At 33.1% G+C, this 25,471-nt stretch overlaps 2 protein-coding genes across 2 annotated transcripts; both read left to right on the forward strand.

Moving 5' to 3' along the window:
- Positions 1 to 12,063: 12,063 nt before the first annotated feature.
- On the forward strand, positions 12,064 to 19,033 carry LOC129880878 (uncharacterized). The gene is made up of 6 exons (XM_055955112.1): positions 12,064 to 12,536; positions 15,967 to 16,095; positions 16,182 to 16,302; positions 16,396 to 16,477; positions 17,955 to 18,108; positions 18,198 to 19,033. The coding sequence occupies exons 1-6, from the start codon at positions 12,207 to 12,209 to the stop codon at positions 18,336 to 18,338; spliced, it is 957 nt and encodes a 318-aa protein (XP_055811087.1). The 5' UTR covers positions 12,064 to 12,206; the 3' UTR covers positions 18,339 to 19,033.
- Positions 19,034 to 22,126: 3,093 nt separating this feature from the next.
- On the forward strand, positions 22,127 to 24,806 carry LOC129880879 (putative serine/threonine-protein kinase-like protein CCR3). The gene has a single exon (XM_055955113.1). It carries the CDS (start codon positions 22,223 to 22,225, stop codon positions 24,614 to 24,616), a length of 2,394 nt encoding a protein of 797 aa, XP_055811088.1. The 5' UTR covers positions 22,127 to 22,222; the 3' UTR covers positions 24,617 to 24,806.
- Positions 24,807 to 25,471: the final 665 nt, after the last annotated feature.

The following is a 25,471-nucleotide window of genomic DNA, read 5'->3' on the forward strand; positions in this document are numbered from 1 at the left end:
AAAAATCCATATTTTGAGGAAAATTTCCCTAGGTCTCAATTAATCAAACAATAATATTTTTTTTCTGACAAAAATAACATAGCCAAAATAGTCCGCACGCAGTCAGCATCCACTAAGGAGAGAATTATGAGTAATTGGATATTGTTAACTTTTATTTAATTAATCACGCAACCAAAAAAAAAAAGAAGATTCTCCCACGTTTTCAATTCTCACTTTTATTCCACTCGTTGTTCCTTATATAAAATTCTATTTTTTACGCGTGTTCGATCTTTTAATTAATCGGACAAGGCTAAATATTTTGTTAAAGATTGATGTAATAAAAAACTAGACTCAACCCTAAATAGTTTCATAATTGATCTATTAGGGGTAAAAAAAAATTATAATTACACCATCAATTTAGTTTAATTGGTTAGCATGTTTGTTTATCCTAAATCAATGTTTTAGAGTAACAATTGAATTTGATAATGTGGTTCAAGGACATGTAAATTGAGATGGTCAAATAATAAGAATATGTTATGAAAGAAAAAGATAGTGGATATTCCATTTTCATTAAAGGAACCCACTACTCTCTTCCTTATCCTCTGATTTTCTTGGCTATAAATAACCTTGCGGATTAGAGAATTAATATAGAATTCTCTCAACTTTCTCTCTTTCTCTTACTATCTCTCTTCGTATTAATTTGTTAAGTTAGTTTATTTTATAACACGTTATCAGTACGAGCCTCTATCACTTTGAATTATTTTTAAAAGGTAACAAAAGGATATAAATTTTATTTTCTTAAAATGTTGAATATCTCTAAACTTGAATTTGTTGCTCTTGATGTATCTGTAAAAAACTACTCATCATGGACACTAGATGTCGAAATACACCTAGAATCGATGGGTCTGGCAGACACCATCAAAGATAACAATATGACATCTAGTCAAGACCGTACCAAAATCATGATATTTCTGAGCCACTATTTTGACGAGGGTTAAAATTATAATACCTCACATTAAAAGACCCTCTTAAACTGTGGAAAAATTTAAAAGAAAGATGTGACTAGCTGAAGTTGGTCATCCTTCCGCAGGCACATCATGATTGACTCAATTTAAGATTAATGGATTTTAAAAACACAATTGAATATAATTTCACCTTGTTTAGAATTATAGCACAGTTAAATTTATGCGCAGAAGAAATCACAGAGCATGACAAATTTGAAAAAACATACTCCACATTTCCACCCACGAATATGCCCCTGCAGCAGCAATATCGTGAAAAGAATTTTAAAAAATATTCTGAATTATTTTCTCACCTTTTTATTGCTGAACGACATAACGAACTGTTAATGAAAAATCACGATAGTCGGCCCGTTGGTTCTTTGTCACTCCCTGAAGTGAATCAGGCAAACTATAACCAACGAGAAAAAGGTTATAGCCCAGTCGTGATCGAAGAAAAAATTATAATCATGATACTCGGCTGGCATCGAGAAATAATCATCAATATAAAAAGAAGAGTGAGAAGCAAGAAACTATACCAAAGAAAAAATTCAGAAAGTATGTGTCATAAATATAGAGGTATGGGGCACTGGTCACGGACCTGTCGGTCATCCAAACGTCTAGTTCAGCTATATTAGACATCCTTGAAGAGGACAAAAAATAATCCAGGAATAAATTTTATCTTTGAAGATAATATTGACCATATGTATCTGGATGTAGCAGATTTCTTCAATTTTCTAGAAGGGAATATGAATATTGATAAGCCTGATAATATTTAAATATTTTTTTTCATTTGTCTATACTAAATAATATATTTATATTTTTCGAATTCATGTAAATAAACAAAATTTATATAATGAGACATGTTTAAATTATAACGTTTACCTTATTTCTTTTTGAAGAAAAATATGAATATGCCTCAAATTTTATTTGGATCAATAATCAATAATGAGAATATTTGTGTAATTGATAGTGGAACGATTCATGTTATTTTTAAAGACGAGAAATATTTTTCCTACTTGCTTAAAAGAAAAGAAAATGTTACTACAATTTCTGATAATTCGAAAATGATTGAAGGCTCTGAAAGAGCTACTATATTTGTACTTAATGGGACAAAAATTGTTATAGAAGATGCATTGTTCTCTTCTAAATTTCCAAGAAACTTGTTAAGTTTTAAAGATATCCGCAGAAATGGATATCATGTTGAGACACTAAATAAAATGAATATTGAATACTTTGGTATAACCAAGAGCGTCTCAAGCCAGAAATATATTTTGAAAAAATTACTAACTTTGTCGTCTGGCCTATATTATGCAGAAATTAGTGCAATTGAAGCACATTTGATCGTAAATCAGAAATTTACTAATATAAATATATTTGTGCTATGTCATGGTCGAATAGATCATCATAGATCAATAATTATGAGACGAATTCTTAAAAATTCAACTGGACATCCGTTAAAGAACTTAAAGATTCTTACGAATAATTAATTTTAACGTGTTGCTTGTTATCAAGGAAAATTAATTGCCAGACCATCAACCTTGAAGGTTGGCATCAAATCTCCTGACTTTTTAGAGTGTATACATGAGGATATATGTGGACCTATTCATTCACCTAGTGGATTGTTTAGATATTTTATGATCCTGATAGATGCATCATCAAGATGGTCTCATGTGTGCCTTTTATCATCTCGCAACCTGGAGTTTGCGAAGTTATTAGCACAAATAATAAGATTAAGGGCGCAATTCCTAGATTATCCAATTAAAGTTATTTGCCTTGATAATGCTAGAGAATTTACATCCCAAGCTTTTGATGATTATTGCTTATCAATTGGGATAAAAATTGAACATTCTATTGCTTATGTTCGTACTCAAAATGGCCTTGCAGAGTCATTTATTAAGCGCCTATAATTGATAGCAAGACATCTACTAATGAAAATAAAATTGTTGATTACTGTTTTGGGCCATGCTATCTTACATGCAACAACACTTGTACATCTCAGACCGATAAATTATAATAAATATCTCTATCGTAATTAGTATTTGATCATAAGCCAAATATAGTCCATCTACAAATTTTTGGTTGTGCAGTATATGTGCCTATAACACCACCACAACGTACAAAGATGGGCCCTCAACAAAGGCTAGGCATATATGTTGGGTTGTTTCATTCTTCATAATTCGATACCTTGAACTGTTGACAAGAGACTTATTTACTGCTCAATTTTCAGATTATCAGTTTGATAAAACAACTTTCCCACAATTAGGGAGAGAAAAAAAGGATCCCAAAATAGAAATTATGTGGAAAGTTTTATTACTATCTCATTTTGATCTACGTATCTGCACATGTGAGCAAGAGATCCAGAAGATCATCCATTTATAGAAAGTAGCAAATCAAATGCCAGATGTATTTACTAATTCGAAATGGATAACTAGGTCTTATATTCCTGCAGTGAATGTGCCTATTCGGATTGATGTCCCAAAAGGACCATCTACTAGTATCATAACTTCTGAATCTCAAACACGTCTGAAGCGTGGTAGACCATTGGGTTCAAAAGATAAAAATTCTAGAAAGAGAAACATGAGAAATAATAAAGATGATACTACAAAAGAACCTCCTGAAGAAGGTCAAGATTTGAGTAATCCTAATATTCCTAAAGAAATCAGTGAACCTGAGACTCAAGTGAATGAAGAACTTTCAATAAGTTTTATCGGTAATGAGATAAATTTAGATCGATCGAAAATTACGATTGATAATGTTTTTGCATATAATGTTTTACTTAACTTCATGCAAGATAGTGAAAGTTTTGAGCCTAAATCCATCGAAGAATGTCATTGTAGATGTGATTGGACATAATGACAAAAGGCAATTCAATTAGAATTAGACTCACTTGCTAAACGTGAGGTTTTTGGATCTATAGTCCAAAACCTTGAAGATGTAAAACCAATTGGCTGTAAATGGGTTTTTGTGCAAAAACGAAATGAGAGAAATGAAATTGTAAGATACAAGGCATACCTTGTTGCAGAAGAATTCTCTCAAAGATCCAGGGTCAACTATGAAGAAGCATATTCACTTGTTATAGATGAAATAAATTTTCGATATCTCATCAGTTTAGCTATACATAAAAATCTTAAAATACATCTAATGGATGTAGTTACACCTTACCTTTATGGTTCACTTGATAATGAAATTTACATGAAAATTCTAGAAGGATTAAAATTCCCTAAAGCATGTACTAAGTCTCAAGAAATGTACTCAATCAAATTGCAAAGATCATTATATGGTCTGAAATAATCAGGGTGTATGTGGTATAATCGCCTTAGTGAGTACTTGATAAATGAAGATTATATAAATGATGTCATTTGTCTATGTGTTTTTATTAAGAAAATGGAATCTTATACTCGCCGTTTATATTGATGATATAAATCTCATTGGAACCCCTGAAAAGGTCCAAAAGACGATTGAATATCTAAAGAAAGAATTTGAGATGAAAGATTTTGGAAAGACAAAACTTTGTCTGGATCTGCAAATTAAACATTTAGCAGATGGAGTTTTTTCCCACCAATCTGCATACACTGAAAAAATTCTAAAACGATTTTACATGGACAAAGCACATCCATTAAGTACTCCAATGGTTGTTCGATTCCTTGAAGTGGAAAAATATTCATTTCGACCTCTAAAAGAGAATGAAGAACTTCTTGGTCCTGAAGTGCCATATCTCAGTGCTATTGGTGCACTTATGTATCTTGCTAACGCAATCATACCTGATATAAAATTTTTTTGTTAATTTGTTGGCAATGTATAGTTCATCCCCAATGCGAAGACATTGGAACGGTATCAAGCATATTTTGTGATACCTAAAGGGTACCATTGATATGAATTTGTTTTATACTAACAAAGGTTGTGCAGACTTTATTGGTTATGTAGATGCATGTTATTTATCAAACCACATAAAACTCGATCTCAAACAGGCTATCTATTTAATACGAAGGAACTACTATATCATGACGATCTACAAAGTAGTCTGTTGTTGCCACTTCTTCAAATCATGCTGAAATAATAGCAATCCATGAGGCAAGTAGAGAATGTGTGTGGTTGAGATCGATGATACAGTTCATCAAAGAAAGATGCGGCCTGAAAAATAATGTCAAAGTACCCATAGTAATATTCAAAGACAATGTCGCATGCATAGCTCAATTGAAAGGTGGCTTCATAAAAGGAAACAGAACAAAACATATTCCACCAAAATTATACTTCATGTATGATCTCCAGAAGAATGGTGATATTGATGTACAACAAGTTCGTTCGAGTGATAATATTGCAGATTTATTCACAAATGCATTAACAACATCAACTTTTGAGAAGCTAAAATATAAGATTTGAATGCGTCGTCTCCAAAATATCAAATGAAGCTTTCATTAAGGGGAGTAAAATATGCGATGTACTCTTTTCTTTAACCAAGGTTTTGTCCTATCGGGTTTTTCTGGTAAGATTTTTAATAAGGCAGCATTCAAGGCGTATTAGCAGATGTGTGTACTATTTTTTCTTCATTAAGTTTTTTTTCACTGAATTTTTCTAGTAAAGTTTTTAATGAGGCACATGATACGTGGACATCTAAAAGAGAATGTTATGAAAGAAAAAAGATAGTGGATGTTCCACTTTCATTAAAGGAACCCATTACTCTCTTCCTTATCCTCTGATTCCCTTGGCTATAAATAGCCTTGCAGATTAGAGAATTAATATAGAATTCTCTCAACTCTCTCTCTTTCTCTTACTATCTCTCTTTCTTATTAATTTGCTAAGTTAGTTTATTTTATAATAGATTATTAATACTAAATAATGGTTATGTGTGATTAAAATAACAATCCAGAATATTATTACATAAAGAAACAATTGAAAATATGAAAATGACGAATATTATTGGCTTGATCTTTGACGTAGTTCTCCAATAACGTGTCACACCCCAGATTCAAAGGGCGCAACTGGCACTTAATGCTAAAACTCAGGCCTGCGCCGACCTTGCTTAATCATTTGCTACTAGCGCATGACAGTAACACGCAATTGAGAAAACTAATAAGTGTATCTCGACTTAAAAATAAGTCCTTGATCAACAAGGACATTGTCAACAACTCTATAAAAGAAATAGCTACTTCCAACACTTCATATAAATAAATAGTCAACTAACACCCAAGTTCTGATTGGGCCGTCGAGGCCATCATGATCTCTATACAAAAGCTGAAAGCATGTATATATCAAGACAATACATCAAACAACTATCAAGCCTTAGCAAACCAGGCCAACATGGTCATTGACGTAGCTATACAAACCACAACAAGAGCTAACAAACCTCATAAATCTAGCAGTTTTAAAAGAAAGGGGCTAGTCAACATGTTATAACTTAATCATGCTGTTAGGGAGGTCTATTGGGCTATTTGTCGGGACCTGCACGCATGAATGCAAGCATCCCCAGGTAATGGGGCATCAATATGAAATAATGTATCGAGGAAAGGCAATAGACCAAATGAGTAAGTATCATAATATACTGAAAGTAATCAGGTAAGGAAATCAATTATACGATAAGCATACTTACCTGCTCTAGAATCTAAACAAAAAATAATCAAGCAACAACCTAACTAAGCTCCCATAAGCTCGACAAGTACAAACAACAAACAAGACGGCCCCTATAAGCCCAGAGGGTGCCAATTCAGTCTATATACCCATATTCGTAAGCCCCTATCCCTATAGGCAGTCACATAACCATCTTAGGCAGTAATATAGCCCTGTAGGCAACACATAACCCTCTTAGGCACCAATATAACCTCATAATCAACTCGTAGCTCTCTTGGAAACAGCATAGCCCCATAAGAAACACTTAGTCTTCTCACACATCAATATAGCTCCGTAGGCAACTCATAGCCCTCTTAGGAAACACCATAGCTCTGTAGGAAGCACATAGCCTTCTTAGGCATCAATATAGTTCCATAGGCAACACATAGCCTTCTTGGGCAACGATCACATTCCTGCAGCAAACCACAATAGCCCCAAGGGTAATAATAATAATTCAATAGGCTAAAAATGAGCAATTTAGCTATAAGCAACCTATACGAATAACCTCTAAGTCGTGCCCAACATAGGTCCACTACTAAAAGAATATGAATCCCAATAAAAGAGGATTACAATAACTCAGGCAGCTAACAACCAATAATCTTGGCTACAAGTATAACAACGATAACAACAACTTCCTCGTATTGCTCCTAAGCTTTAAGGAAATATGCTAAAAGAAGAAAATAACTTTAACATATCTTTTTCAATGACTTAATATGGTCTATTGACTTTTTTCAATCATCCATGTACTGAGTTGTCAAATTCTAGAAATGGAATAGGAAGCTTCACTATGGAAATGAGCTGAATTTCATCTGCAAAAATACTTTAGTAAAAAAGAGGAATAGAAGTAGGGAGAGGAAATCTAAATCCTATGTCTGGTCTAGCATGCACAATGACCCATGAACATTAGGAGAAGAAAGCCTTTTTGTAGCAGATCTAAAAAACGATGATTGTTGATGGGCTTTTCTTTTCTAATTGAGATGTATAGATCATGTTCATGGATTAACGAAAATATGCAAAAGCTCTATTTGCCTCCTTGATACTACAATATGACATATTTACAATCAACCCACGAATACAAGGTACCATGAGAATCCGATAAAAGGTGTGGATTTTCAATTGCAAATTATCATTTGCGACTTATCGAAGCTAAAATCACTAAAATGAGTGTATTACCTTGATCTTAAACTCCTAATACAACTCTAACCCTCACAACACAGCAAAACCCTGCTGCCACAATCCCCATAGAGCTACGCCACACAATCCACAAAGAAAACTATACCAAAATGACGAGCTCGTGATGTAGAGCAACTTTCCTGAAGCTTGCAAGACGAGATAAACAAGATCTAAAGAGTATTTTATGAATTTGAGGAGAAATTCTCTGTATTTGTCTATTGGAGTCGTGGAAATGAAAAAGAAAATAGAGGTGGTTGCTTAAATAAAGTCCTCACTGACCTTGGCCCTTGTCACGTGCCTGCTTGCGTCATCTCACAAAAATACGAATATCTCTCTATTTTGAAGTTGTATGGACAAATGATTTAATACGTTGAAAACTAGACTCATAAACCATCGATTTGATAGTTTGTGGGACCCATGATTTTTTATAGATCGGGACAAAAGCTCAGAGATATTTGACCCAAATTTCAGAGAAATCCTTAAAACGAAACTTATGATAACTTTTGCCAACTTTCATTTTGCAACCCTCACAACTTCAAAACTTAAAATACGAACCTTGAGCACTTAAAATGTGACATTCCAAATAATTCTTAATTTATGAATCACTCTTCATCTTACCACGAAGACACATGTTAATTTAGACATTTCAAAAAGTTGGGGTATTACATAACATCACCGAGAGAGTAAGTATCGAGTGAGTTTGAAAGCTTCAAGTCACATAACTTATGAGTAATGGCTAGTGAATAATGAAAATTGCGATAGGATACATGAGGAATAAAAATACATTCAAAGTTAAAACTTAGGCAACACCTTGCATGAATCTCGTCTTCGATGATGACTCATATCTTACACGTTTTTTTGGTTATGTGTTGGACTGCATAACTGAGGGAGAGAATCTCGAATTTATTATGGAATAATTACATTCTGAAAGTTATCTTGACTTGTCATCGGAATGTTCTCGACCTTAGAACTATTAAACCAGATTGACAGGACTACTGACTCAGACCTTTTGAGAACGTGTATAACAATGTCAGACAAACTCATAAGCTAAGGTTGATACCATCTCAATCACGTCATGTCTGATCTATCTTCAATCTCCACGTGTCATTATCCAACAACTCCAGTTGTAATGTGATTCATATTTTAACCTATACAACGTTAATCTTTGTTTTCTTCATAACCGTCTTGTTCATTTTCTTTTCTTTTCGTAAATAGTATCATTTTACCTTGAGAAATGTATATGATTCAAAATCATTTTCTCTCTGTACTCTCATTCTTGTAAATCATATTTTCAAAAATTGTTACAAAGAAGATTAGAAGAATAAGTGAAACCAAAATTAAGCCAAAACTATTGTTCTTATTGATTACCTTTGCAGTCTTTTCTCATATTGTTTTTATTAGTACGGACTTAATTAACTAAAAATTGTTTACTTGATTCTGAAAATTATTTTGACTTAAAAACATTTAAAATAAGTCAATTCAAATAGGCTAGTGAAGTATTGTACCGTACGCCTTCTACTTCTCCCCCCCCTCTTTTTGTTTCCTCTGATTGTTTTTTTTTTCTTCTTTCATGTTAATTTTGATTTTTCTGGCCTTATGAATCCAGGAATTCTCTGGCTGTTTACATATATACAACATATATCTTAAATCTACAAGAGTATAATTATAAGAAAATTAGTCGCAGACATTTTCAATTTCTGTAGAGAGAGCTCAAATTAAAGAATATCCAAAACAAATCAAAGAATGTATTTTGTTAATTATACTTGTTAGAGTAAACAAATGATATTCATTAATACTCTATATATCGAACCCCTCATTAGTTTTCCTTCTTACTTTCACACTAGAACTTGATGGGAAAATTAACATATTAGATTTGTAAATTAATTTTGATTGTCAACCATTAGTAAGAAATGAGAAATTAATGCGTTAGTTTTAAGTACGCCTACGTTCCTCTGAAGGAAATAAGAAAGAAAAATCAATTAGACCAGACATGGCATATGACCTGCAACTCATCGAAGACATGACCTTATAGGAAGATTTGGAGGTTGAGGATTAGTTAGGATAGAAAGTTAATTAATAAGTAGTCGAGCGTTGTCTATTTTTCTTATCAGTATCAACTTTGTTGCTATCCTACTATCTCATTCTTTGATTTTAGTGTCTCTTTGGCTTCGATTATATACTATTTGTTGTTGTTGTTGTTGTTCACTTCTCTATTTGTTTTCAGTTGGATTCTTCACTATTGTAGTTGCTTTTCATACTTAATTTTTGATATGTTTTATTTGATCCGATGGTCTATCGAAAGTAACCTCTATTTTTAAGGCAGGTCTAAGACTATACACTACTTTACTCAAACTCCACTTAATTTTTGATATGTTTTATTTGATTTGATAGTCTATCGGAAATAATATTTTTTTTTTTAAGGTAGGAATAAGACTGTGTACACATTCCTATATTGAGACTCCATTTTGTAGGATTACATCAAACAGGGACGGAGCTACGTGAAAGTGAGGGGGTTTGAACCCCCTCAATCGAAAAATTACGTTGTATATGGAAGGTTAAATTTAAATATTGTGGATATATACCTCTAGTGACCCCCTTAAAACAATTGGCAAGAGTAGCTTGGTGGTTAAGGGAGTTCATTTTATAATTGATGTTGTGAGTTTGATTCTCGCCAGCCCTTTTTTTTTGGAGCCTTTAAGAGTTTCTCACTCCTTTTTCTAGTTGGGCTTTGGATATGTTGTTGGGCTCAAGCTTTTTTGCACTCTGAAATTGAGCAATTGGAGCTTAGTAGATAGAAATTAGTTAGCATATTTAATTCATTTACGTGTATTTGTTATTTACTTAATAGATAATTATTTTTATTTTTCTCAAATTTAAATATTGTATTTAAAATATTTTATACAATTTTTTTATGTAATTGGAATGAAAAATCATGCTCGCATACTAGTTTAAAGCCTTAGCTAGATTTTTATAATTTCTAATTGATTTTCAATATTAACACATTTTTATTTATCGAGTTACATATGGTGTTCTTTTCAATTATATTTTTATCATTCTATATTAATATTTGTTCATTATTATTATTATTATTATTATTATTACTACTACTACTACTACTACTACTGTTATTACTACTACTACACTTGTTCATTATTATTATTATTATTATTATTATTATTATTATTATTATTATTACTACTACTACTGTTATTACTACTACTACACTTCTTTTTAAGAAACTTATTGGGTTATTAATTTGAAAGAAAAAATAAAAAATTTAAAATAAAGTAGAACATTCAAAGTGAAAGTAAAAAACACACTATTTTTTTTTTAAAAAGGGATAAGTTGTAGAGAAAAAATGGAAAGAAATATTAAAAGAATAAATAAAATGGGTTAAAATTTAACGGACGTCTGCTTTGATTTTTATTTTTTTATTTCTTCATATGTTGAACCCCCTAAATTAAAATTCTGCCCTCCGCCAATGACATCAAATATGAATTTATATATAATATCATAGCGAGCAACCTTGCATGTGGTTATTTTTAAGTATAATATTATCGTCTTTTATACAAAAATGAATAAATAAAAGGAATAGTTGAACTACTTCTAAATTTGGTCCAATTATTCTGCCACAACAAAGTTGGAATGTTATCATAATTGTTCCTATATATTGATATGTTGCATTCAATAAATTTGAGGCAGTTATTATGGTTTATCAATCAACAAAAAGTCCTAAAGTTTCAAACATTTAATTGACCAAAAAAGTAATAATAAAAGTAATCACGAGGTATATTTATACTGGAAAAGAATGGTGAAGTGGAGAACTTAAATTGGAAAAAAAAAATTATGGAGAAATTAAAAAGCATAACTTTATTCCTACTTAAGCAAAACTTTGGTTTTAGAATCCCACTTCCATTCTTAAAATTAAAAATAAAATTTAAAAAATTATTCTAAAAAATAATACAGCAATACACGAATTTAAATTTAATTTGAATACAAATTCCACACATTGAACAGAAAAAAACAAATTCTCAAGAGCAAATTGTCCAACCATGCTCTATCCCATCGCGGGTTATATATTCTCTTTCTCAACCGTATAATATATTACCTCATTCCATATTAGTTATCCATCCTAATATTCTAAATAAATATTTTAATTTACTTATTAATTTATAAAATTAAAATAATTTTTTTATTTTAGCCTTACAATTTTGTTTAAAGGGCAAATAAGTTTGTAAATTTACAAAAAAAATAAAATAATGGAGATTTTTAGGTCAAATAATTATTTCAAAATAATAATCCTAATAATAGTACACTCAGCATCTACTAATCCAGTAGAAGAGAAAAACAAAAAAAACTTTTGAATTCTCCATTGATCTGCTATTTTTGACTTCCACATTCACCGGAATTTATCCAGATTTACCGGTCTTTGTTTTTCCGGCCGAAACCATGCCAGAGCTGGTTCAAGCAGCACAAGTCTACGCGCCGACGAGAACTTTACAAATTTGGAAATCGCTACTGAACTGGCTAGCTTTCTTCTTCCAGATCTTTGTTCAGATCCTCAGAGGAACGCCTTGTGTAACTCAGGTTCTATCCTACTTTGGCGTTCGCAATAGCTCTCTTCTCTCTTCCTCTCCGCAGTTCAAGCCGTTGCCTGACGTTGAGCCGCCGGAGAAGGAGGAGGCGCCGCCGACATCATCCGTTGCTCTCTCGACTCTGCAAATCACCACCGGAAGTGTCCCGATTAGTGTTGAGGAGGAACGTTTACAGAGGCTCACGGTAAAGTCTCGTAATTAACTGTAGAAATTGGATTTGAGTATTGTGTTTTCGTTTTATTGGATCGTATGACTATATGTTTTGCTATATAAGGAAAAAAACGTCAGGATATAACTCTGTACTATTAATGCAACAAAACTTTTCATTATTAGTAGACTTCTGTATTATATAGTGTTTAAATCCGATGTAAATCTCTGCTTACCTAATGCTTTTATAACTTTTGCTTAACTTGTTCATATAAACAACCTATATACTTACATTATCATCGAACTACTTATCATTCAGATGAACATAACTAATTTTGGGTATATAGGTGCATTAAGATCTTTGATTAGTTGTGAGAATGAATCATATATCACTCTTGTATTGGTCGCTCACCACGAGTTGAACAGATTATCATTGCTAAAAGTTGAATACTCACTAGAAATCTAGTAGGTTCACACTTGACTAGTGTATTTAAATGGTCATGGTTTTCTCATGTTTTTGTTATTATCTTCTGTTTTTTGTACTTCAGTTTCTTCTTTTTCTGGATGGCTTTGAACTGTTTTTCCTTGAGCTGAGCATCTATCGGAAACAACCTCATACACTCTACCCTCCCAGATCCCACTTTGTGGGACTACACTGGTTATGTTGTATTTTAAAGGTCATGGTTTGTGCCAGACTGCTAGTCAGCAGTGGAAGTGGTTAAATTCATGCTAAATGGTAAAATAGGACCTGTTGTAAAACACTAAAACTAGATTATTTGCATATTTAGTCTCTTTTTCTGGGTTGAGGATTGGATTTTTCTTAGGAATGCAGACTGAGTTTAATGCTTGCCGATTTTAGATATGGTGGTAAACTACACCTTTTTTGGTTGAATAGATATGAGTTGTGCAGTATAAGTTTTAAGGGAGTGCTGATTAGAAGTTGGATGATCGCAAGATCACTTGCGAACGAAGTTTCAAAAGTGTTGATTTCTAATATGGGAGGAAGACAAAATGCAAAGTAGACACCAAGATTTTAGGAAGCATTGTGTAGGTCGATGTTTGATTTCCATTCTTCTGCTTCTCGAGTCTCAAAGCTTCAGTTCAGTTAACCGCTGACCTAACTAATGTATGCTTGTGTATGACCGTCTTGTTTGCTACTTGCTGTAGCAGGGAAATGGTCAATAGTACATTCTTTGTCTTCCCCAATCCTCATTGATTCATGCCATAATAAACTCAAATACAGGTAAAAGTAACAATGAATTGTATAATATGATATGTATAGTGGATGTAATTAGCTTGTTGCTTGAAATAGTAGGAAGAAAATTTAGATTGGCCATGGCGCATTTTTCTTCATAAGCGAACAGAAATTCATGGGTAATGATTGATTTCTCCTTACAAAATGCGCTGGTGTTGTATTGTCTGGTCAATCCTACAAATGATGTATTAGAACATGTTAGCTTTTATGTCACGAAGGAACATAATGTCTGCTGTAACATCTGATTTGTTAAGTCTATATATGCTTTTTGAAGAGGAATAATTTGCCCAATACAAGCTAAACAACAGTGATCAACACATGTACCAAGACTTAGACAAATAGGAAGAAATTACATAGTTTTTTTGTCTGTGTTGGAATTTGAACCCTGGTCTCTCATGGTTTTCACCCACTTCATTGGCCACTAGGCCACACCCCTGGCTGCTGGTGTAAGCTAGTTAAGTAGTGTGAAAAAGCACATGCAGATTGGTCCAGGATGATCACAATTCAACTTGCAACTTTAGTATAAGCATATAACATGCAAAGTTAGATTCCAATCTGAATAGAATGAAATTTATGGAAATCCAAATTGGTAAAAGGAGGAAGTTTTAAAGCAGGGTAACTATAATGAGGACATGAGTTCCTTGGAGAATCATTAATTTTCCAGAAAATATATCAAAGGATAGGGAATGTTGTGACTACAGCATGCGTTTTTAGTTAGTAAGGTAATTTCTATGTTTTGCATTGTTATGATATTCTTTTGGGTTTCTTCTGATCTCTTCTTTCCTTATTTGTTGGGAAGGTGGTGTAGTTGACAAGGTCCCTTGAGCAAATGGATTGTCAAAGTAGCTGGCTTGTTTATAGTCATTCAAGTCTAATGAGCTTTTTGTTAGGCCTTGATTCAGGCTTGAGCCAGCAAAGTGTTGTTGTTGCAAGTTTGAAGGCTGCTATATATGTAATAAGCCCTTTATTAGTAATAGGTAGTGTTCTTTTATACTAGAGAAGCCCTATATCAACAATCTTGAGTGTATTTTAGTTATTGGAATTTTGAAGTGTTCAATAAATAAACATTGTGTAATCGGCTGTCAATTACACGGCTGGCCACACCATAAGAAATATTTTGACTGCCGTTCCATAAGTGCATCCCATAGGTCTTGTCTTTGCGGTTGGTCTGTTTGCTGTGCTGTGCTCTAGTGTCACAAGAAGAGCCTCGATTTGCTGTGTCTCTGTCCCAAGAGGTTAAGAGCCCGTTTGGATTTGCTTTAAAAGAATGAAATTTAAGCCAAGAATGACTTTTAAGTCAAAAAGAAAAAAGTAGGGGGGACCAACTTTTAACTTTTGACTTCTTTTTGTAGATTTTAACTTATTTTAAACACTTTTTTTGATTTGTCAAACACTTCCAAAAATTAAAAAATAACTTAAGCTAATTGGACCAACTTAAGCTAAAGTATATGGTTTTTTTTGGATAAAATAAGTTGTATTAAGAAGATGCAAGAATTACCAGATATGGCATTTGAGCTTACAAAAAATCTTTGACTAACTATACAAACTATCTAAGCCAGAACTAGTGCGTTAATAAAGTCCTGATGTTGTTCTGCATTAACAGCAGGATACAAGTTGGACCAACTAAACAAATTTGCAGTACACCTAGCCTTCAAAATGCCTAAAGCAGTTGACTCTCCATCAAAACATCTCCTGTTCCTCTCTAACCAAATACACCAAAATATACAAGCAGGTATCATAATCCAGATCTTCTTGATGGCTTTGTCAACTTTCCATAGGCTCCAACTCTCATAAGCATCCTTAACTGTGAGGGGTGTGGTCCAATTGAGACCAGAGAGACAAAAAAACATGCTCCATCATTCTGAGGCCACCTCACAATGAATAAAAGTTGTAGTTCAAAGAAGTTTCTGGCAGAATCTTTTAAGAGTATTGACATCTATTTGAATTCGAAAGTTGACTTGTATCAAGAAGAGATGGTGGATTTTAGTGACAAGAGAGGGTCTAAAATCACTTTCATTAACTGTACCAGCAACCTAGCTGGGATTTTGGACAACCAGCATATTAATTGTTTGTAGAACTGGATAACCAGTGTTTTTGCAACATGGATTAACTGCTGATTGTCAATGGTGTTGATCAATCTTTAAATAGATATTTTGTTAAAATGACTGCCTTCTGTTTAAGTTTTTCTTAAGTTCCTAGATGCTGCATGCAGGTGGTTCTTGACTTGGATGAAACTTTAATTTGTGCATATGAGACATCAAGTTTGCCTACCATCATTTGCACCCAGGCAACAGAGGCTGGGTTGAAGTGGTTTGAGCTTGAGTGCGTATCTTCGGAAAAGGTAAACTTTCTAATTTCCTCAATTTGATAGAATATTCTAGCAAGTTTCTTTGACATCCATGCTGATTCTCTTCTGGGAGGTTTTAGGAATATGATGGCAAACCTAAAATCAACTATGTCACAGTTTTTGAACGTCCTGGATTACATGAGTTTCTAAAACAACTCAGCGAGTTTGCTAATCTGGTCTTGTTTACTGCTGGACTTGAAGGTTAACTCATTACTTTCTACTTGATTTAGTTCTCTTCCTTTTTCATTGGCAACCTCATCCAAAAATATTGAATTTATGGTTATGTGCATACAGGATATGCAAGACCCGTTGTTGACAAAATTGACCTTGAGAATCTGTTTAGCCATAGGCTTTATCGTCCTTCAACTATTAGCACGTAAGTATAGATATTTGTTTTTCTGTCTTTTACTTTTTTTCTCTTTCTAGCTGGCATCATTTGACATGTTAAATGCGAGGCTAATCTATTCTTTTTAAAAGTATCATAGAGCAAAGAAATAATCTGAAAGTAAATGGCATAGAAGGAGTAAAAATAAGATGCTATTAGAAGGAAAATTGGATTCATGAAATTTTTTGATGCTCAATAAGTAAATGGTGTACTTATCAGTGTGTTGTGCACCACACTTTTATCGAGAAGGCTACATGGACATTATAGGATTGTCTCATCCATTCTTCTCACTCTAGATCTTGCGTTAGAGCTTGAAGCAAAATTCTAATCCGTATTGACTATCCGACGAGATTATCAAAGAAAATAACTCGTCAATTTCTGTTGATACTGGTTTTTTATCAACCATATCCAAGTGATAAGTGTAAGGGTTGGATTCAGGTGATAACAATTGACAATAGCTGCTTGAGCGGTAACCAGGAAGGTGTTGGTGGCCTTGTTGTGAATACACAGGCTGAGGACAGGAATGAAATGGATACATCTTGAATGAGGGAAAACTCTGGTTGAAATTGCTCTCCACGAGTTAATAATTTGTGCGAAAGAAAATGAGGTGGAAATGCTGTTGAATGTTGTCATAGTGCCATCAGTTCAAATTCTCTTTTTGGTTTGTTCGGCTTGAGTTTACACTACACGACGATGTGAAAAAGTTCATTATCAGTTGAACACATGATGAATACGAGGGTGGTATTAAGTTGAATATCGTCGCCTATAGTCAATAATAAACACTAATGGATAAATGAAGTCAGATTATAATAGAATTTTGTGTGGCAATCCTTTCAACCACGTGAAAAGAAATTAACACTCCTAGATGTTGAGGTGGTAGCAACATGGACGTAGATAAGTCAATGGATATGACATCACCTTAAAGCGGACGGTTTAGATGATGTGACAGCCATGTCGAATAAACGTGAATGTTGAGGTTTGATAAATATATGACGTTCTGAATTTCTTGCTTAATAGTTTTCAATTTTCTTTCACATGGGTATTTCATTAATGATGACAGTTTCTGACCATCGTGTTGTGTGTTTCTTGTTTTTATATGTTTTATTCTGTGTGAAATTTAAGCTGAAGACGGTAGTATGGATTTGGAAAATATTAATTCGGTATTTTTGGTTTCTTAAAATAGGATATCAGAACCAAACCTAATCAAATTCGGTATGGTATGGTTTTCCTCTTTTCTGTTTTGATTTTATTCGGTTCTGATTTGCTTGGTTCGTTTTGGTAGTTCGGTGTTTACTGAATTATGAACACCCCTACTACTATTAGTTGATTTCTTTTGGATTGTTTCTCCTTGTGAACTCTGCTTTTCGCTGATGCCACCTATAACAGCTCAAATAGTTTAAAGTCACGATTGTTTCTATATAATATAAAATATAACTACAGTAAATTTGACACTAAATGCGCATCACAGGGAATTCCGGGAACATGTGAAGGATCTGTCATGCATATCAGAGGATTTATGCCGGATTGTCATTGTTGATAACAACCCATTCAGTTTCTTATTACAGCCTTTAAATGGAATCCCATGCATTTCATTTTCTCCTGGACAACCCCATGACAACCAGGTATAAGAAATATAATGATGAGGGCTTTTCCTCAAATTTTAATCTACTTTGATCCCCTGTGAGTTTAACACTTTCATCTTCTACATTAGCTTTTGGAAGTAATCCTTCCACTTCTCAAGCATCTATCTGAGCAGACGGATGTAAGGCCTGTGCTTCGCGAAAGGTTTCAAATGCCCGAATGGTTTCAAAACCATGGAATCCCTACTTGTGAATTCACAAATATACGATGAACTTTTGCAAATAATTTTTTTTGCTATTCCAGGAGACATGACACACCTATACTCTAAATTTGTTGTACAAGGTTAGTGCCTCTTCACCGGTAGAACAAATTTTTGTATAGATTATTTGTGCAGAGGAGTAGCCTAGCCATCTATGAATTCCCAAATTTATATATCTATTTAGATTCTTTTGTAACTTTGTTTATAGCTTCCATTGTGAGAAGATATTCATGTATGTGCAATTGTTATAAATAGTGATTTCCAATATTTATACCTTCTCTCACCAAAATTTATGTATAGATTTGATGATTAGTAGCTCTCTCCAGCAGTTGCTAAGTGTTAAAATATTTTTTGTGGCTACAGTATTATTATTCCTGGTCTTTTAAGTAAATTTTGTATTTTTTCAATTTCTAAAATCCTTGGAGGCTATATGCAACAACAACAACAAACACAGTGTAATTCCACAAGTGAGGTTTGGAGAGGATGGAGTATATGCAGATCTTATATCTACCCCTACCTTGAAAGACAGAAAAATTGTTTCTGATAGATCCTCGGTCAAGGTAAAGCATACCAAGGCCAAAGAGTAGAGGCTATATGCACAACTAAACATGTAGAGACTGTTTCTTTAGCTTTTTATCAAGAATATTCTCTAGTAAAATCAAAGGATTAGAGGAATGGACCTCCAAGGCCATTGATTGTGTTTGAGACTTGAGGCTCTATATGATTAAGCTAGTTGAGGACAAAGTAAATCCTAGTGGAGGCAAATTTTATCATTAGGTGATTTCTTCTATCAATTCTAACATGGTGGACCGAGTTATTTGATATCTGTGCTAGTGGGAGATAACACATACCTCGTGAAATTAGCGCATAAGCTAATCCAAACACCATGATTATTTTTTTAAACAAGCTAGTTGACCACACGTCCATGTTCTTGAAGCTCAGACAAGCAACCAAAGGGAAGCAGGCTTGGTGAAATGTGTTGTGAAGGAATGTTCCTTTCCTCCATTAAGAAAAACATAGCATTAATGACAATTAAGCATGAATGCATTTACAAGGTCACAACTCACAACTATCAGGATATATGTTCATGACACTATATTGTGAAACGCAATGTTCATGCAAACTTTATCCTTCTCTTGTAAAGGTAGAGAGACTTGTTTCGATAGACCTTCGACTTAAAAAAATATGATGTATTACATGGGATGAAACTTACACAATAATTACCAAAATGTAATTAAATATAAAATTTAAAAGTTTTTAATGATATTAAATAAGTTTTTTCTTATAATGATGGTGCGTAAGTTTTATATGCTCTATCGAATACCTATTATCTCCTATTTGCATGTAAATATCTAATAACTCTGCTATCGCCCTTCCTAATTAAAAACATGTTGTGTGATAGTGTGGCCGGTGGTCATATAACAACCATATTGCATTATGTGGTATACATTTACTCTTGGATCCACAATATCTTCTTAAGTACTTTCCTATTTTAATTCACACTTTATTATAGATTTTATAAATATAGATATAAAATATGTCAACGTTCACACACTATCTTATCCTTTCGTCAACCGTGGCTTCTTGGAAATATATACTCCCTCCATTCCAATTAAAGAAATTTTAAAAGATTTTTCATTGTTCAAAATAATTGAATTATTTTAAAGTTTAAGATAGATGTTTGAAACTTTTTTCATATTTGCCCTTTCATTTATTGAAGTTTTATATTTTTTAGGAGATAAATCACACTACTTTCAAAGTTATATTTATGATTTTACAAAAGTCAATAGTGAAAAGTATGATTCAAATTATGTCCTTAAATGTTTTTCTTAATATGTGTGTATCGCATCACAAAGTCATTTAATATGGAATGAAGGGATTAATGTATAATACACGCATAAGTAATATTCGTATTACTAATACATGTATAATTCTAATAAGATATCAAATAGCTTCTAATAATTGATTTTATTTTGAACTTTTAAAATGACAAGTATTATGAGATAAATATTTTCGGTAAAACATTAAGTATTTTGAGACGGATAAAATAGTACCGTACTCATTTCATTTAAATTATTTATCATATTTTCGAAAATAGTTATTTCAAATTATTTATCTTTTAAGAAGTTTAAGAAAAAAACAATTGTTTCTTTTTCTCATTTCACCCTTATAATTATTATTGTTGAAGTCTTCTAACACGTCAAATATGAGTTGGTGTTATGATTCCTTGTTTAAATATCAACAAAGAGTAAAATAGTTAAAATCCCTTTCTAATTATTATCTCCATTTTAATTTGTTTGTGTAGTTTTAATTTGATATAAAGTCTAAAAATATAAAAATAAAATATTTTTGAATCTTGTGATTTTAAATTAAAGATATGTAAATTATTAAAATGTATCAAAATACGTTTTAATCTTATATTCTTAAATATATCATATATAAAATTTAAATTAAAGAGTTTTCAATTTATTCATTTTTAAAAATAAACTAAAAAGAAAAAAAAAATACATAAATTAAAACAAAAAAATAATACTTCCCCCGTCCCATTTTATGTGACACATTTTCTTTTTGATACTTCCCAAGAAAAAATGTCACCTTACTATACTTAGAAATATTTAACTTTAAAAATTACATTTTATCTTTAATGAAATAATTTATAATCATACAAATATCTAAGAATTATTCTAGACCATAAGCTTTAACTTCCTTTTTTTCTTAAATATTGTATTAAGTTAAATAATATCACATAAAATAAAATAAAAAGAGTATCATTTTTTAAACTACGTGAAGAAAAATCACGATAAATTATTTGAGACTAAAAACTTATAAAATTACCTAAAAAAAAGAAAGAAAAAGAGAGACATATGGCAACATTGCATTTATGATTTGTATCATATATGAATACTGCAAAAAATAACGATTCAAACATAATGGCGTAGCCGTCCATCATTCATTAATTGGTTTGGCTGATTCCGACTTGATACGATTTTAGAAAATATAAAAAAATTCTTTTTATGATCATAAATTTAAAAAATATGTTAAATGTATTATAATAATATTTTTTAATTTTATGATTTTAAATGTAAAAAAATTGAAATACAAAAATTAACAAAATAAAGAATTTTTTTTAAAAAAAAATTAAAATGAAAAATAAGAAACATAGTGAATAATAGGCTCTTGTGTGTTTGGTATGGAGGAAAATATTTTTTAATTTTCATATGTTTGAAAAATATTTTCTCTAATAAAACAATTTTCTTAAAAATGAGAAAAATGACTTAATCGAATTGAAAGTAAAAAATGCTCGAAAGATATGAGGAAAAGAGGATTCTAAAAGCTTTTCTTAAAAACTAGATTTGTCACAAGGGTTTCTAAAAATTTCCTCTCATTACTTATGGATAAAACTCTTAAGCTTAAGCTTTTACAAATCGAAAGGTCTTCACCTATATTAGGGAAAATAATTTGCACAAGTAATATTTCAAGTTTATTGTTTCATTTCCACCCCCTACCTTCGAACCCTGTCTTATCCTGTCTCCATAATATTTTGCTATATAACATATAAATAATTTTGGAATAATATTTTTTTATTTACTTGTAAAAACACTAATAAAATAAGTAAAAAATTTACTTATTTTTCGTCGTGATTTTTTTCCTCAAAAATCAGTTTCCGCGGAAAATATTTTCCTTCTGACCAAACACACATAGAAGTGTCTTTAAAAAAAAAAAAAAAAACACCTTTCCAACCATTTCTTTATATTTGAATTTGAAATCTCTAAATTAAAATTCTTTTAAGCTTAGCTATTGTTCACATATATACTGTACAAATCCACCCTTACTTCAATTTTTCAACTTACATTAAAGCCTTTTTCCCTCTCTCTACAAATGACAGAAAGTTTCTGATGATGTTACCCATCTCCGGCGCCGGCGCCGGCGCCGTTATCGTCGCTACCGTAATTGCACTGATAACTTCTGTTTTACTACCATTTTCTCATGCCCTTGGTGGCTCAGCAACCACTTTGGCCATCGTTTACGGCGCCAACATCTCTGTCTGTGGCATAGTAGCTTCTCAACCAATCCAAAAAATCCACTGCTGGTCAGAAAATCAATCAGCACCCACCGCCATATCACCTGAGGTCTCCTTTAACTCCATCGCCGGCGGAGTTAACGGTTTTACCGGCGTAGAAACCGGTGGGTTTTCCCTTCTCTTCTGGAACTCAAGTTTTCATCCCAAAAGACTCTACTTCAATTACTCAACCTTGTTAACAACTGTTACAATGGGGGATACTCAAATTTGTGGATTAACAAATGGTACTCAAAATGTTAAATGTTGGAGAGATGACTCGAATTCGATGAAACAACCAAATGGGTCGTCACAATTCATGTCAATTTCATCTGGGACGGGATTTTCTTGCGGAATTTTGAAAAGTTCAAATAGCGTTGTTTGCTGGGGAAAAAATAGTGATATTGCTTCAGCTATTCAATCTGGTTTTGGTAATATTAAAGTGGTGAATATATTTGCCGGCGGAAAACATGCTTGTGGGATGAATTCTACAGGTTTTGTAATTTGCAAAGGAGATAATGAAAATGGTCAATTAGATATACCATCTAATTTTGCTTATGAGTATAATGGATTAGCTTTAGGGGTTAATCATACTTGTGGAATTATTAGAATGAATTATACAGTGATTTGTTGGGGTGGGAATGGTGCATTTTCGACTTATTTAACGAAAGGTCTTTCTTTTGAATCAATTGTTGCTGGTTCAGATTTTACTTGTGGATTAACAAGTGGGAATTTTTCTGTAATCTGTTGGGGACGTGGTTGGAGTAGTAATATGTATCCTTCAGGTACTGAACTTCCTTTACCAATGATTCTTCCAGGTCCATGTGTTCATAATATATGTGATTGTGGTACATATCCTCAGTCGAAAACGTTGTGTTCTGGCAATGGTAATATTTGTAGGCCTTGTGATTTTTCGGTTGGAGTAGCTCCACCACCATCACCACCTGTATTTATTATGGTGCCATCGACTCCATCTAGGGGGCTGAGAAAGGGATTGTTAGCTTTTGTGATTGTTGGATCAGTTGGGGCTATTGCAGGGATTTGTACTATTGTTTATTGTTTATGGACTGGTGTTTGTTTTGGGAAGAAGAAAATTCATAATTCTGTTCAACCTACTATTAGTACTAATAATAATGCTTCTCAACAATGTTATAGTAGTGGTCAAGTTTCAAGATCATCCACTCTCAGGCGCCAAGGGTCGAGGCTGATGAGGCGTCAAAGGAGTGGAACTTCATCTATACATGGTGAGAGAGCAGAGGAGTTTCTGTTTTCGGAGCTTGTTGCAGCTACCAACAATTTCTCTTTAAAGAATAAGATTGGCGCTGGCAGCTTTGGGGTTGTTTACAAGGGAAAATTAGCTGACGGTCGTGAGGTTGCAATTAAGCGTGGTGAAACAAGTCCGAAGATGAAGAAATTCCTGGAGAAAGAGAAGGCCTTTGAATCAGAATTGGCATTCTTGTCCCGACTACACCACAAACACTTGGTTAGATTGGTTGGTTATTGCGAAGAAATGGATGAAAGACTCTTGGTTTATGAGTTCATGAAGAATGGGGCGCTTTATGATCATTTACATGATAAGAACAATGTGGAGAAGAGTAGTAGTGTAGTCAATTCTTGGAAAATGAGGATCAAGATTGCATTAGATGCTGCTCGTGGCATTGAATATCTTCACAATTATGCAGTTCCACCTATAATTCACCGGGACATTAAGTCATCCAACATCTTGATCGATTCAAATTGGATCGCAAGAGTGTCAGATTTTGGATTATCGTTAATGTGGCCGGAGACAGATGCAAGTTTCAGTCAGCCAATGAGGGCAGCAGGCACAGTTGGGTATATTGATCCAGAGTACTATGGACTAAATGTCTTGACAGCAAAGAGTGATGTCTATGGACTTGGGGTGGTATTGTTAGAACTTTTGACAGGAAAAAGAGCCTTATTCAAGACTAGTGAAAAAGGGGACGTGCCAATGAGTGTTGTCGACTTCTCAGTACCAGCAATTATGGCTGGAGAATTGAACAAGATTTTGGATCCCAGAGTTGGGGTGCCAGAGTTGAGGGAAGCAGAGGGAGTAGAATTGGTGGCATATACTGCAATGCATTGTGTGCACTTGGAAGGAAAACATAGACCTATCATGACTGATATTGTTTCTAATTTAGAGAGAGCTTTGGCTGCATGTGATGTTAGCCATGACAGCATCTCTAGTACTCAAGCCTCCATTATTTCAGATTGACATTCCACGCATATGTCCGCGAAAGACTCCCACCAGTATCAGTAGACGATAAGTTTTGGTGGTTAGAATAGTACGATTCGTGCAACAATTGTTGTTAGTGTAAACTGTAAAGAGTAGATTGTTCAGTTTGATAAGAGTCCCTAGGTGATTCTGTAAATTATCGATAGCCGGAATGAAATTCTTTTTCTTCCTTAGAAGGATACAATCTTCAGTATGTTGTTTAGCATCTTCTTGATAGGACTAATTGACTTCTTGTCATTGTTCTTTTGTATGCACTTTTTTGTAAAGGTGCTTAATGCACAAAAATCCAATTGTTGAATTGGCAATTCAAGTGTATTAAAGAGATAATATACGTTTCTCTAACATCAATAATAGCAGCAACCCTCGAGGCAAGTTGTACACAGGAGCTACACATGAGATTTCATGAGTTCGCTGAGCTCAATAATTTTAGTTCAATTTTTTTACGTGTGTTAAGAACAATATTGAGTATACACCACCATATTCAGTATAGTCGCACCAAATACGGTCTGGAGATGGTAGAGTATACACAAACTGTACCCCTACCTCAAAAATAGAGAGGTAATTTCTGATAGACCTTCGGTTCAAGAAAAAACAATTCAAAGTAGTCTTGAAAAAGAAGTAACACAAGTGAGAACGATAACAAAGCAAAATACAACAATAATCAAAGTACAAGAATAAATCGAAACAGAAATCGAAGGACAAAAAACTACATGAGCAATACTACACGACTACTAGTATGGATGTATAGCAAGACAACACACAACTACCTACTACCCTAATCCGTATCTAAGATCATATTTTTGATAAACTGACACTACCCAAAGTTCTGTCTAA

The sequence above is a fragment of the Solanum dulcamara genome, chromosome 2 (assembly GCF_947179165.1).
Source record: "Solanum dulcamara chromosome 2, daSolDulc1.2, whole genome shotgun sequence".
Classification (NCBI taxonomy): Eukaryota; Viridiplantae; Streptophyta; class Magnoliopsida; order Solanales; family Solanaceae; genus Solanum; species Solanum dulcamara.